This window comes from Falco naumanni, chromosome 9 (assembly GCF_017639655.2).
Source record: "Falco naumanni isolate bFalNau1 chromosome 9, bFalNau1.pat, whole genome shotgun sequence".
NCBI classification, from domain to species: Eukaryota; Metazoa; Chordata; class Aves; order Falconiformes; family Falconidae; genus Falco; species Falco naumanni.
In genome coordinates, this window is record NC_054062.1 from 8,772,288 (window position 1) to 8,785,524 (window position 13,237).

General features: G+C 52.6%; 1 protein-coding gene across 1 annotated transcript; it reads right to left on the minus strand.

Annotated features, from left to right (window-relative positions):
• Positions 1-1,359: 1,359 nt before the first annotated feature.
• On the minus strand, positions 1,360-12,299 carry CACFD1 (calcium channel flower domain containing 1). The gene is made up of 5 exons (XM_040605290.1): positions 11,899-12,299; positions 6,800-6,872; positions 6,261-6,386; positions 6,008-6,115; positions 1,360-5,548 (listed from the first exon to the last, which is right to left on the minus strand). The coding sequence occupies exons 1-5, from the start codon at positions 12,023-12,025 to the stop codon at positions 5,455-5,457; spliced, it is 528 nt and encodes a 175-aa protein (XP_040461224.1). The 5' UTR covers positions 12,026-12,299; the 3' UTR covers positions 1,360-5,454.
• Positions 12,300-13,237: the final 938 nt, after the last annotated feature.

Consider the following 13,237-nt stretch of genomic DNA (forward strand, 5'->3'; position numbering starts at 1 on the left):
GACCAGGGGACCGCAGCAGCCTGCAGCTTCCTAGATGAGTCTCACGTGCTTAGGGACTGTGAAAGAGGCAGAGCCGGACGCTTTGTACAAAAAGCTGCCACATTTTATTGCTCTAAAAACACACATTACGCTAGAAGCCTAATGAACAAGACCAAATACAGTTCACAAAGAAAATCCAGGACAAAACAAAGAACAGGAACAGACAAACATTCAGCTGTAGTGCAAGTGATTCACGGTGGGAAAGACACAGTGGGCACTGACAATACTTTGTACTGGGGTGGGTCCTTCCCACCACAGGGTTTTACTCATCCACAAAGAGGAAGGTAGATGCACCTCCATCACGGTTGTGTGTGGAGCCTCCACCTCCACCACTTTGCGATTTCAACTGCATAGTTAGTAGCGCATTGCTCTTACCCCTTTCCTGCATGTCCTGCAAGAATAAGGACTTTTCAAATTATTATTATTATTATTATTTTTAGACCCTAACCCTAGGTAATACACAGCTGCAGGAGGTGGTTATGGCTGCGAGGAACAAATGGCCTGGTTGAGTATCATGTCCAACCTAACTCTCCCAAAAGGGCAGGACAAGGGCTGAGCTGGGAGATGCTTTGCCCAAGCGTTTGTCCAACCTCCTGAAGTGCACTTGGCACCACGAGGGCTGGCGGAGCTGCTTGTGTCCTCCCATCCCTGGAACACTCAGCCTGCTGTGACAAGGAAGCATAGAGTAACATAGCATATGTGACCCAGAGCTCAAGGTACACTTGCTACCATTTACATCCCCTGCAGCAGGAGATGAGAGAAAACACCTAAGAGAAGATGTGCTTTACCAGAGCATTAATTTAAAGCAGCTTGAGACAGAGGAAGAGAAATGGACTGAAATCAAAACCACAGAAAAAATTCAGCATCAGACCTAACATTTTTGCTGCTGAGACCCATTTCCAGAAAGATGTTCAGCCCTGGCTGAAATACGCCTGTTTCTAAGTGTGGCCTGATTACGAGAGGCCTCCAGAGCTTCTGGTTTCCACTGACCTTCTGAAGATCAGGATCTCTGGCAGCCCTGTGCTAGAGTGCTCTCTTTCTCACATGGCTATGGACCAGGTCTTGACATCTTCAATTCAGTGAAACCCTTCCCTGAAGACAGGGGATGCTTTTTTTCTGAGGAAAAAATGACAAAGATGGATTGAGCTTCCCAGGGCTTGGGCTAAGGAGGAAATGCCCCAATATGCAACGAGGTTGGACCTCTCAGGTCCTGTGAGAACCTCATTGGAGAAGTATTTTCTAGGTGACCTCCTTTCTTCAACATCAAAAGTCTGAGGGTTTTTGCTACAACGTTTAGAGTCTGAGAAATCACAGTGGCTCTTTCCAGAGGTAGAATGGTCTTTTTATTCACTGCACACACAGAGAATCAATTGGTGTTACAAAACCAGCTCCTGCCCAGAGCAACGAGTTCTGGGCACACAGCAGAATGTGAGCTTCTTTTCTTCTCTTCACACCCAACGGGCAGCCCCAGGGGATGGTGGAGCTCATATGCACAAGTGCTGTCAGCTTCGCGACTGCCTGGGACATGGAAGAGTTGCACGCTGTATAAATGCACGTGGGTAAGAAGCTCACAGCTCATGCGGTGGACGGTGTAACAGTCCATTGCTAAGCTCACGTGTGCTGCCAGTACCCAGGTGTCTTTCCACACTTGGTGTCAACAACTCACTGTAGTCAACACGCCACCCACTCTCTTGAGTTCTCATATAACAAAACTTCTGTCCCATCGTCTCCCAAGAGGACTTTCCAAGACGGAGCAAGCAAAACCTCTTCCATAGAGACCCCACAGATTAGCCATCCAGCCTGGATGCCATCAGCAGGGATTGGGTTGAGCCTGTAAAATCTCTAGAGCAGGGCTTTTAACTTCATTTATCCTTACACAGCTTCAAGCACCCTGACGGTGCCTCTAAACACAACTAATAACCACCATGCACTGTGAATGGGCATATTAACTACTGTGATGCTACTACTCTAAAGGTCCTTTCTATCTCCACAAAAACAGTCTCTTGCCCACACGGAGGTGAGACCATCCACTAACTGTTACTACAACTCTGAAAAGCCATGGGTGCTGTCACCAAGCCATGTCGGCGATGGTGGCAGCGCCTGGCTTGGCTTCAGCTGCATCAGACGGGCGCAATTCCCAAGAGCTCCCACTGCCGACACACATCTGTAGGAGTCAGCACTCTCGGAGCACAGATCTGAGACCCCTCCTGTTGCGGCAGGCACAGACACTGAACAGAGCCAGTGCCTTCAAGGGTTGTGATCAAAGGCTCCAGCTCAGCCCTTACAGAAGAGTCCCTGAGGCCCCAACAAAAGCGTGGAGCTTAGAGCTGAGCTTTGCAACCCACTAACAGTGGCAGAGCTGATGCAGACTGTTCACTTGCCTTGGCCCCAGGGTCAGACCCAACTGCCACAAAACACATCGTGACAGCACAGCTGGCGTCCAAGGGACTTGTGCCGTTGGTGCCAAGGGAGCAGAGTGGACCCGTCGGTGCCAGTGAGCCCCCCAGGTGACCTGGAGCAGCACCTGCCTGCAACAGCCCCCGGGACTGCTGCTGGTCCATGGCATTAGGACAATCAGGTGAAGCCAGCGAAGGTCCTACCAGTTCTGTGGTTCATCACTACGGGTGTAGATCAGCCTGCAAATGCTCCTCTATTGCCACTGCTTTACCCTTCGCCTCCCGTCGCCAAAGCTACTGTGGAACTACTCACAGAGCCAAGCAGTCACTACCAAAGACATGCTCACAGCTACGTGCATCAGCCTGCAACATTCTTCTACTATCACTACTTAACTCCCCAACCCCCCCTGAAATCAAAGCAGACATCCTGTTTGCTAGGCAGGACTCTGCACGTGACCCAGCCAGTGAAGGTGCTGCACAGGGACACGGCTGGCTGGAAGAGCAGAGTGGCCACCGCTGCTGAGCACCCCGTGGGCTGCAGTGCATTGCTCCTGCTGCACCCTGTTGCTGCAGGCAGCGTGGCCAGGCTGCAGCCCCTGCACACGTGCACGAGGAAAGCCAACGGCCCCGTATTGCATGCAGCGACGAGGATCAGCCCAGAGCTGTGGGGTCTATAATGGCACAGCTCTTATTGCCACAAGCTGTATCTGGGCTATTCTGCGTCCCAGAGCAGCTGGTGTCAGAGCAATCATGGTCCAGAGGCGGGAGGAAGGGGCTTAGCACAAAGTGGCTCCCCAGCATCCAGCTGCGAGGGCCCGTGAGTGTGAACAAACCCAAGGCGCGTTCCTGACCGGTGTAAATCCTCACACCTCCCTCACTTCCAAGGAAGAAACAACAGCTCAGGTTAGCTGGCAGCTTAGCCCCCCCATCGCCAGGGACCCGCCGCAACGCACACACTGCCCCGCACCCAGCCACCCCCTCAGCAGCGGCTCCATCCAGGCTCTGCGGGGACCAGCTGGTCTCATTCAGCTGATGCAAATACACACCGCACCCGAGGAAGGACATGCTGGATAGATCGTTTTCAACAAGAAAGCCACAGAGTGGCTGGCAGACAGACCCTCTAACAAACAGCAGTCAGCCTCCCACCGCATTTCCCAGAGCACAGCACAACCCCCCTGGTAGCCCAGGGATTCACATGGGACCACAGATGCGGGAGCCAGGGCAGAGGAGCCAGAACAGGCTGCAGTCCCCACCACCACTGTTCCACCACAGCTGCTACCTGCCCTGGCTGCCAAGTCAGTACCATCCTCCAATCCAGCACTTACAGCCCAGTTTTCCTCCTTTCTCCCTCCCAGAAAAGGGGGAAAACAACCTTTGTCAAGCTGGTAGCCCAGAGGAAGACAAAGGGGCCAAAGGACAGCACACTTTTCAAAAGTCTGAGAAATGCTCTGAAGGCTGAAGTAGGGTTTTACAGCATCCCAGTTACGGCAGCCAGGGCTCTCCCTGGGCTCAAAGACCCCTGCCAGTGAAACGAGGCAGTCCTTGAAGGACAGGAAACATAGCACTCTTTTATCCTATGTCCAGACAAAATGAGTCTCATCAAAATACTTAAATAACTAGAAATAAATTATTCCCCCTTTTCCCAATCAACAAAAAGCAATCATGTAAAAATCAAATAAATCAAAAACTCCGGAAGAAACCATGATGAGAAGAGGGGGATGTGGGCTTAGTGAGCAGTTTTGTCCTGCATGGTACAAAGCAAACAGAAAATAGGGTGTGAAAACCACTGATGGAGCCTGGAATAAAGCAGCAAGACATCCCAGCTATCCACACTGAAACGGTGCAGACTTCTCTGTTTGCAAAGGAAGGATATGCCACCTTCCCATACAAAACCAGCTCAGGACTGATGCAAAAAGAGCATGAGCCCAAAGACAAAGGCTGTACCAGACAGAAGCAAAGAGCTGGTCCCTTGCTCAGAGGGATGGATCACAGGAGCAGGAGCAGATGCTGGGAGTGAGAGACAACAGAGCAGAGTCCCAGGCTCACGAGAGAAGGATGCTCTTGCACATCAGTAAGCCTTACACCAGCAAAAAATCCCACTTGGCTCAAGCCATAGTACCCCTTTTCAGCTGAGGTAAAGCAAACCTTATGTCCCTTCTTCCCCAGTAAAAAGAGTGAAGCTTAAGAAAAGTACCCTTATTAAGACAAAGTAATTCTTATAATTCAAGTAAATTGCAGTAACTGCCTGCAGCTGTATCCAGAGGAAGCAGGGCTGTGCTTTGTGGGTGCCGGGATCTGCCCCAGCACCTCTGGCAGCTCCTCTGCAGAGGGGGTTATTGTCTTTATGTGGGTTTTTTGCTGGAAGTCCTTTCCCATGCAGGGATGCTGCCCATGCCTGGCCTAACTGGACCCATATTAAAATATACTCAATGGAAGAGAACCAAGCTTAAGCACCACCATGTATTGCTAAACCCTGGATTAGTGTATTACACCTGGAAAGTGCCACACCAGAGACTGTTACTACGTGCAATGTCAGGTTCTGCTCAGGTGTGAGGCCAGCAGCTCCCTGACTCCCATGAGACCAGTACAAGTAAGGAGCTGGCACATGAGCTCTGTCCCTTCTCACCCCATCCAGGGAGCAGTTCCCAAATGAGCACTGCATCCTTGGCTCATTGTCGGGCATCACTCCAAAGAAAGGCTACCTATTCAGGCTGGTAAAGCAGCACTCAAAGAGCCAGCACCTCTGCAGCCAAAAAAAAAAAAAAAAATTAAAAAATAGGGGGACTGGGAGATATTTTGTTGAGGGTTGAGAAGGAGAGAGGGGGCAACACGCTGAGATCTGGCTGCTGGTGTGAGAAGAGGGCACAGCCGGCCCCAGCCCCTGAGATTTCCAGTTGCTGCAGTGTCCAGGGAAATCGTGGCGTAACAGAGGAGGGAGCGGGCAGAGGGAAGGGCAGGGTGGATTTCCATATCTTCACCATCTCAGTGTCCAGGAGAGGTTACCCCAAGGTTGTGGGCTTCAGATAGCCTGTCCCTCCAGGTCCCCTGTGAGCTTCTCTTCATCCATTTGCTTCTGCTGCTGGTGGATCCGAGCGTAGGAAATGGCATCTCCCCTGCAGAGAGAAGGGACAACGGGGGGATGTGAGCTCCGGGTGCCCACCACGGTGGGTACAGCACCTGGCAGGGGGGTCCCCCAACCAGGGCCCAGGCTCCTCTGTGCCAAGGGATGCCAGGAGTGAAATGAGACTTTCTGGACTTCTCCAACCCCACCAGGGCTCCTCACCACCCCCAGAGCTGGGGCCATCCATCCAGCAGCTGCAGAAAGAGGGCTGGGACCCACGGGGCAACCTAGATTGAGCTCCCAAGGAAAAGCTTAGAGCTTCAGCAAACCCTAGGACCTTCCCTCCCAGAGCTTTGAGATGATGGCGGGGAGATGTTCTTTGGCAGCATTCACACCGGAAAGCACGGTTAGTACAAGAGGAAAGCACAGCCTTAGGGAGGCAGATGGGGGTGAGGGCTGGAGGTCCACCTTCCCCTTCCCTCCCCTCCACAAGCAGACAGATCTCTCTTACTTTTTGCCAAGCGCTGACAGGCCATAAAGCACCCCGGTGGCAAATGCAATGGCATTTCCAAAGAGCGTGGTCAACGTCAGGCTGAGCATGACAGGGAACACAGCCATCCTGGAAGACAGAGGCAGCCCTCAAAACCGGGCCCCACGCCCCATGGGATGCAGGGATGCTCATCCACTGTGGCACGCCCACGTGCATCCCAACAAGGTTCCCAGGATGGTTTTGCCACCACAACACACCCCAGGAGCATCCTCACCCGCAGTAGAAAGCAGCTTTCTGCCAGGCCCGCAGCTTGTCCGCCCTCGCAGAGACGGCATTTGCAAACTCGATAAACTGGCAGCAGAAGGGGGCTTCGCACAGGAACAGGACGAAGGCGTTGAGCCTCCAGATAGAGCAAACCAGAGTTAATCCTGCCCGCGTGGTCCGGAGCGAGGGTGAGCAATGCTCCCCAGAGACCAGTCACCCCCATGCCCAAACGCAGGCAGAAGGGAACGGCAGGGCCGGACCCCACTGCACTCTCCCCTCTTCCTCATAACTCCCACACCCTGGTGCCCAGGTTTTATTTTGCATCAGGGTATCTCAGTATTTACATCAAAAGGGGTAAAGAAAGAACATAAATAGAGTAAACCCAGCATCTCAACTCACCCAGTGCAGCAAGATCTGGCAATTCATGGAGCCTGACGGACACTCCACGCACACCCACTGCCCGAGCACGGCAGCTCTGCCCCTTGTTCAGCGGTGTCTAACTCACCGAACCTCCCTCCCCACAGAGAAAAGAAAAGAAGCTCTGCTCACATCATCCACACGCCGGCTGCGATGTTCAGGGGGTTGATGGTGACACAGTTCCAGAGACCAGCAAAGGCACAGGCTAGAAAGCAAAGAGGCTTTCAGTGACCACAAAGACCAACCCAGTGCACCCCCAGAGCCCGGCAGGCAGAGCTGGCTTCTCCTCCCAGCCCTGCCCTGTGATGGGACCTTGCACCCACGCCAGCACATGTTTGTTTTCTTGTGTTTGGGGCAGTTTTGCAGAGGAGGGGCTGCCCAGAAGAACCCTCGCCTTGGCTGGCACCTCTAGGTGCTGCCGAGCAGCCCCTACAGACCAGCATAGGAGGGTGGGTGGAAAGGTCCGATGCCTGAACAGGAGCCCGGGATGCAGGGGAGAGGGTTTCTTCCCAGCTCCTCTTTTTACTCTGCGTACTTGGTGTCTCAGCATGCCACTTGCACAACTATTTCACTTTACGTAGAACAACAGAGCATTTGCTTTTACATGGAGTGACGTAACTCCATGGGCACGTCATGTGGCACCCTGGGTTTTACTTGCTAAGGAACTACTGCTTTGTCCCAGGATGGACAGAGGTCCCAGCAGGCACCCATCTCTGAGCAACACAGGGAAAGTTCAGGAAAAACATGACTTGCAGCACCAAGACACACTGGCACACAATAAATAAAGCAGAGGTGATTCCAGTCTCTGTCCCACACCGCTGGTTCTGTGCAGCTCTGCTAGAGATGGACAGAAAAGAGCCAAGTTTGGGTCTCCGCTAATACAAATGGAAGCAGATACAGCAGAGCCCAAAATAGCCCCCGGCACTCTGCAGTGCAAGGAGAGGAACCAGGCAGCAGCATCCAAGGCAGGCTGCACACATCTCCTTCCCGCCTCATTAAACTTGCAGAGCTCTCCTGACACTCGATACAGCTCTTCTCCTCTGCTGATGCCAGCAGCCTGCCACCGCTCACCTGGGAACCTGAGCCCGGGCAGGGAGGGCAGTGAGCAACGCACTGAGTCCGCAGTAACCACCACCACCCCTGAAAAACCCCAGCTAAAATTATAGAGCCCTTAAAGGCTGTCTTGGGGATGACAGGCGGCACAACGATGAGCAGCAGAGTCCACCTCTGAGAATAAACCAGCCTGGGTTCGGGTATTTCATGTCTGCTGGTGTTTTGCTAGGGGGGTCCCTGAGCAGAGCTGCTGTGAGCAGTCCTGACCTTCAAAAGCCTGGCACGTGCTTGCAAGGTTTCTTTTAAGCAGTTACTGCTGAATCCTCAAAGTTCCCTTAAAAATAATTATCGGTAGTTACCGAACCGGGAAACAGAACTGCAGGCCTACGACAGGACCCATCTAAGGTCACCCCACAATAAAGCGACCTCCTGGTTTTAGGAAACAACCCAGCAAGTTTATTTTTAAAGGCTTCCTAGGACTATTCCGCAGGAATCAAAAAACTTTTGGAGAATCCTGCAAGAACAAGAGGAGGAATGCCAGAGGACATGTTAACATCCATGCTCCAAGGGCGCTTCTCATCCTCCCAGAGCAAAGGGACCACTGTCAGTGACATGGCTTAGCGGTGGGCTGGGCAGTCCTGGGTTAAGGGTTGGACTTGATGATTTTAAAGGTCTTTTCCAACCTAAATGATGCTATAATCCAATAAACTGAGGCACCGGGGTGGGATGATCTGCTCACAGTCACTCATGCAAACAGCTGGAGAGCTGGAAAAGCAACGGCAAGCAGGATTGCTGGGAGCAGCAGGCAGCATGGAGAGCAGGGCACAACACGGAGGCTTCTGATTCTTCCCTGTGACCAAGAAACCCTCAGATGTTGATGGAAGAGGAGCTCAGGAGAAGCACCATAGGCTTGTGACACTTGCTCTCCCCCAGGAAAGCACACTTCTGAAAATAATGTTGAATGATTTTCTGGCACTTTATCATCAGCAGAGCCACAAAAACCAGCTGCATCTTGACTACCCCCAAAACACAGCCAGGGCTGGGGCAGAACCCTGCCTGGCTGAACAGCACGGCGGAGCAGAGGTCCAGCTCCAACATGGATCTCCACCACAGCACAAATCGAGGCAGGCAGAATATTATTTTCCAAGCAGGCTTTTGGCCTTAGCCTTTTTTTAATCTAGCCAACCAGGCATTGTTTTGTCAGGGTTCTGGTTTGGTTTTGTCCTCAAACACCCCAAAACAGCCCTTGAGCGCTAACTGTCCCTACAGGAGTCTCAACTAAGCAACCACCTCGCTTGCCAATGGACTAATGACCCTGCAAGCCTGAGCTGAGCAAGCCCCTACGTCAGCATGAGCACCAACCAGCAGGAAAGGAGTCAAAGGTTTATAATCACAGGAACACTGCACTCGGTGGTGGCTGCCAACAGCCACCGAGATAACGATTCAGTGACCTTCAGTCTCCTTTGCAGCGCAGCACATCCCACAGCAGCCTGGTACATCCTTGTGCCCCCAGGACAGGATCAGCTCCTGCCTCTGTAGCCAAAACAGGACGGAGCTGCCAAGGCAGGGACTTCTTTTTGCAAAACAGAGGCCTCGCAATGGGTTTAAAATGCAGATAATGCTGGATGGCACGTAAACTATGGCAGATAGACAGTTCTGCCATTTGTTTAACTGCTGTCCCACCTCAAATCCCTGAAGGAACACAAATAACTGGGAGCTAAAATGGGGGGGGGGGGGGGGAGGGAAGAACACCACCCCCTACAAAGCCTCTATTCATTTCAAGCAGCTGGTCACTGTCCCCAACACAAGCCTATTTTTGCTCCTAGAGCATTTTACAAAAGCCACAGGCTCTCCTCATCCTATTACAAACAGGAACACAAGGAAGAGAAGGGACTTGGCCAAGGTCACCAAGCCAGCCAGTGCAAGAGCGAGAAACACATCCTGATCTTTGTTTGCCTTGTTCCTGCTCCAGTCCCTGGACCTTTCTGGCTTAGGCAAGTTGTGGGCTGCAGGTGTTTGCATGTGGCAGGCATTGTCTGCTGGTCTCACCTCCACTAACAAAATTTCTCTTCCTTTCTAGAGGGATTTTTTCCTTCTCTAAAAAATGACCCAGCCCTGTAGCTCAAAATCCTTATACATGAGTTCTGCCCTTTCATAACAAGCTCTGAAAAGAGCAGCAGACTCCAGCCTTGCTGTTTGCTTAGTCACCCCTTATCAAATGGCCCACCTTCAACAAGGTGATGATGAAGAAGGCACATTTTGAAGGGGGGCATCACTAGCACAGGGCATTGGAGGGTTGCCTCTATCCACAGCTCCCTACTCCTAAGAGGAGTTTGTGTCTCACACTGCCTCATTCTCCACCTGATAAACCTCCTGAAGGGAGACTGTCAGGGCTGGAGAGCAAGCTGCCTGGCTCCCCAAATCACCAGCAAGCCTGTTCAAAGCCTGGCTCTTCTTCCAAAAGCTGCTTCTCCCAGACACACCCGAATACGTAAAACTTGTCAGCTTTTCCTCTAAAAACAAGCCACGAGTTCTCCGAGCTGTGAACAAAAGGTTGAGAAAAGAATCCAAATATAATGGGAAAATAATCCAAATATAATTCAGCTGCTTTGAAACATGTATGCAGAGGAAAAAAAAGGATGTCTTCAAAGACTCACACTTTTAAGCCACACATGAGCAGATCCAGCATGAGGTGAGCGATGCCACCAATGCCACCCACCAGCTGTCCTCTCCTGCTCTGCACCCTGAGCTCTGCAGGGGCCAAAGCCATGTAAGAAGTGCCGAGGCTCCGGCTACAGCCCCAGCCCGTGGGAAACACGCCGCTATGCTAAACCCCCACCTGGGACCTGCACTGAAGACACGTCCCAGCTGGTCTCTTGGCCGCCTGCCGGGACCAGAAGCGCGGGGGCCTCAGGCAGAGCATGGCGAGGCCGCTACGGTTTGCCCCATAAGAGCAATCCTGCCCAATCTTTTCACACCTCCAGAATTTCAGCACCTAAGACATAAAACAGTGAAAGCAGCATATGTTTTCCCAGCCTAGCCAAAAAGGGCTGCAACGAGCCTGCCCGACAGTACCACGGTCTACAAGGTTGGCTGCAAAAAACACCGTGGGTTGGGCGGTCGAGTCCCGAATCCTGAGGCAAGCACGGGAAGGGGCAGGGAGAGAGGGGGTCAGACGAAACGCTACAGCCAAGGGAATAAATCAGGGCTGACTGCACTGGCTGAGAAACACTCTTGTCTGACTAGAAGTTGTGGACCTGAAGCAGAAAATATTCTCCATCCTGTGCGCTGCAGGAGGTCAGACTAAGCGGTCATAACAGTCCCTCCTGCTTTTAAGAGCTATTAATCTCTCCACAGAATGTAGCAAAACAGCACTACAGGACAGGCTGATTTCTGGCAAAGTTGCAAAGACTCTTTCCCTGGGAAAATTTTTTTTCCAGCAGCAGGTAATTCAGAGCGCAGCCAATTCACTTTGCTGTATGCCGGCTCCCTTCTTCTCTGTGTCCAAGACTAAAGCCCTTAAAAAACACACAACACAAACCAAGTCCATTATTCGCCTTCAGGAAAAAACCCCAAACCACAGGCAGGCCCTCTGCAATCAACGGGAGTGATGGGAAACAGCACTCAGGATGGGGAAAGAAAAGAAGTTGCAGGAACATGCAAACACCCAACAGACAAATAAGATGAACCAAATCCCATGGCCCCTCTTCACGCCCTGAACCTGCCCCTGCTGAGCACCCTGCACCCCATGCCTGCGGTAAAACCATCACCTAGCTGGTCTGCCCACAGCCCTCCTGCAGTGCCTGGGACTCGGCTGCTGCTCCCATCGCTTCCAGCAAGCGCTGTGTCCAAGAAGAAACTCGAGGATTTGTAGATCCCCCTGTGACATCCCTTCTCCCAGGTAAGTCCAGCAGGTCTAGTGCACGCCAAGCGCATCCCTCGTGTGCCAGCTAAACCCACCCCACGCTCCAGGGACATCCGTGGCTCTTCAGCCCCAAACACAGCAAACTCACACCTAGTGCAGCCACAAACCCGTCACCCCGAATGGTGCTCGGTGGCATGCCCCCCCTGCGCAAACGTGACCCTAACAAGAGGCAGGGGGACCCCTGACGCGCGCTTTCGCATGCACGAGCGGAGCAGAGGGGGAACCTTTGGCTGCAAGGGAAGGGGATACTTACACATGCCCCCGATGACCCCGGCCATCCTGCAGAGCCACCTGTACCACCAGGTCATGCCATCCTCGGCGGAGGAAGCCGCTGGGTCAGGGGCTGCTGCTGCTTGGAACTGCTCATCCTGAGAGCTCATCGCACCCCTGCTCCCGGGGGGTCAGGAGGCAGCACCCCGCTTCCCCGCCTGAGCCCCAGCAGCACAGGATGCTCCCCACCACCCCAGGTGACGCTCCCCCCCCCCCCCGTGCCCCGCTCCGGCCAGCCCCTAAACCCAGCCCTGCTGCTGCTGGGCCTCTCCCTGCATCCCCGTGCAGGGCCTGGCCCCCGGCAGCCCCCCCCCAGGGCTGACAATGGAGGGTCTCTGCCTGCAGCAGCAATGCCAGCGGCCGTGGGAGCTGCCTCCACGTCTGCCTGCGTATTGCATTGTGGGTCCCCTCCTCCAGCAGGCAGGGCTTTGATGTCACTCTCATTAAAAGGCTGGTGGGCAGAGCTCATCGTGTACATATTCATAAGCAGCCACGCAGCATGCATTGCACACCAGGGCCCGGGGTGCACAGGGGCTCTGGGTCCCACTCCCCCTGGCTGGCGACTAGATGCTGTTATCCAGGCAGCCAGCGCACGCTCAGAAGAAGGGAAACACAATTTTTTTGTGTTAACATGAATTTAGCAGTGGTAGAAAATTCTGCCCTCAGGAGAAGAGGGAAACACTCCCCTTAAACTGAACAGAATACCGTTTTCTCCCTAGAAAATGGGAGTAGAAGTAGGACTTTGCAAGTCACAGGTGTCCCAGTTGGCAACCTGTTGGTATCCAAACAAATGGTACAGGGAAACAGCCTTAATTCTCTTAAATTATAAAGACAACAGCTGCATTGTTTGCAAATTAACGTGGAGCACACAGTAACCACAGCACATCTCTGCAGACCAGGGACTCTGCATAGTTGGTCTGGAACAACAAATAGCAGTGAGACTTGGGATCCAGAGCAGAGTGGGAAGACAGATCCCATCTGCTAAAAGGTTACAAAAAAGGATTAAGAAAAGGATGTCTTTTCATTAACATCTCCTGTTAGACAGGAAATGAAGGCCCAGTGCCTGCATCACCCACGCACTGCAGCGGGATAGCCGATATATCCAGCTCCTCAAGGATCTCGCTGCAAGAATCTACTTTCTAGCTCTTCCAGGAATGGAACGTAAATCTGGAGGCTGGCAAGCAAAAACCTCCAAGTTTAACCAGCAAAAAACAACTATTAAGAAGACAGAAGAAAACAGGATTTTTGCAGTTCTAAGAAGATGCCAGAGAATTCGACTGAAAGAAAGCAGAAGCAGGGTTAACACTGCCCAGACAGAACCA

Coding starts and splice junctions, on each gene's coding strand:
- CACFD1 (XM_040605290.1), bottom strand. CDS start 12,025: ATGAGCTCTCAGGATGAGCAGTTCCAAGCAGCAGCAGCCCCTGACCCA. Junction 6,873..11,898: donor CGGGGTCATCGGGGGCATGT/GTAAGTATCCCC, acceptor TTTGCTTTCTAG/CCTGTGCCTTTGCTGGTCTC. Junction 6,387..6,799: donor GCAGCCGGCGTGTGGATGAT/GTGAGCAGAGCT, acceptor CTCTATCTGGAG/GCTCAACGCCTTCGTCCTGT.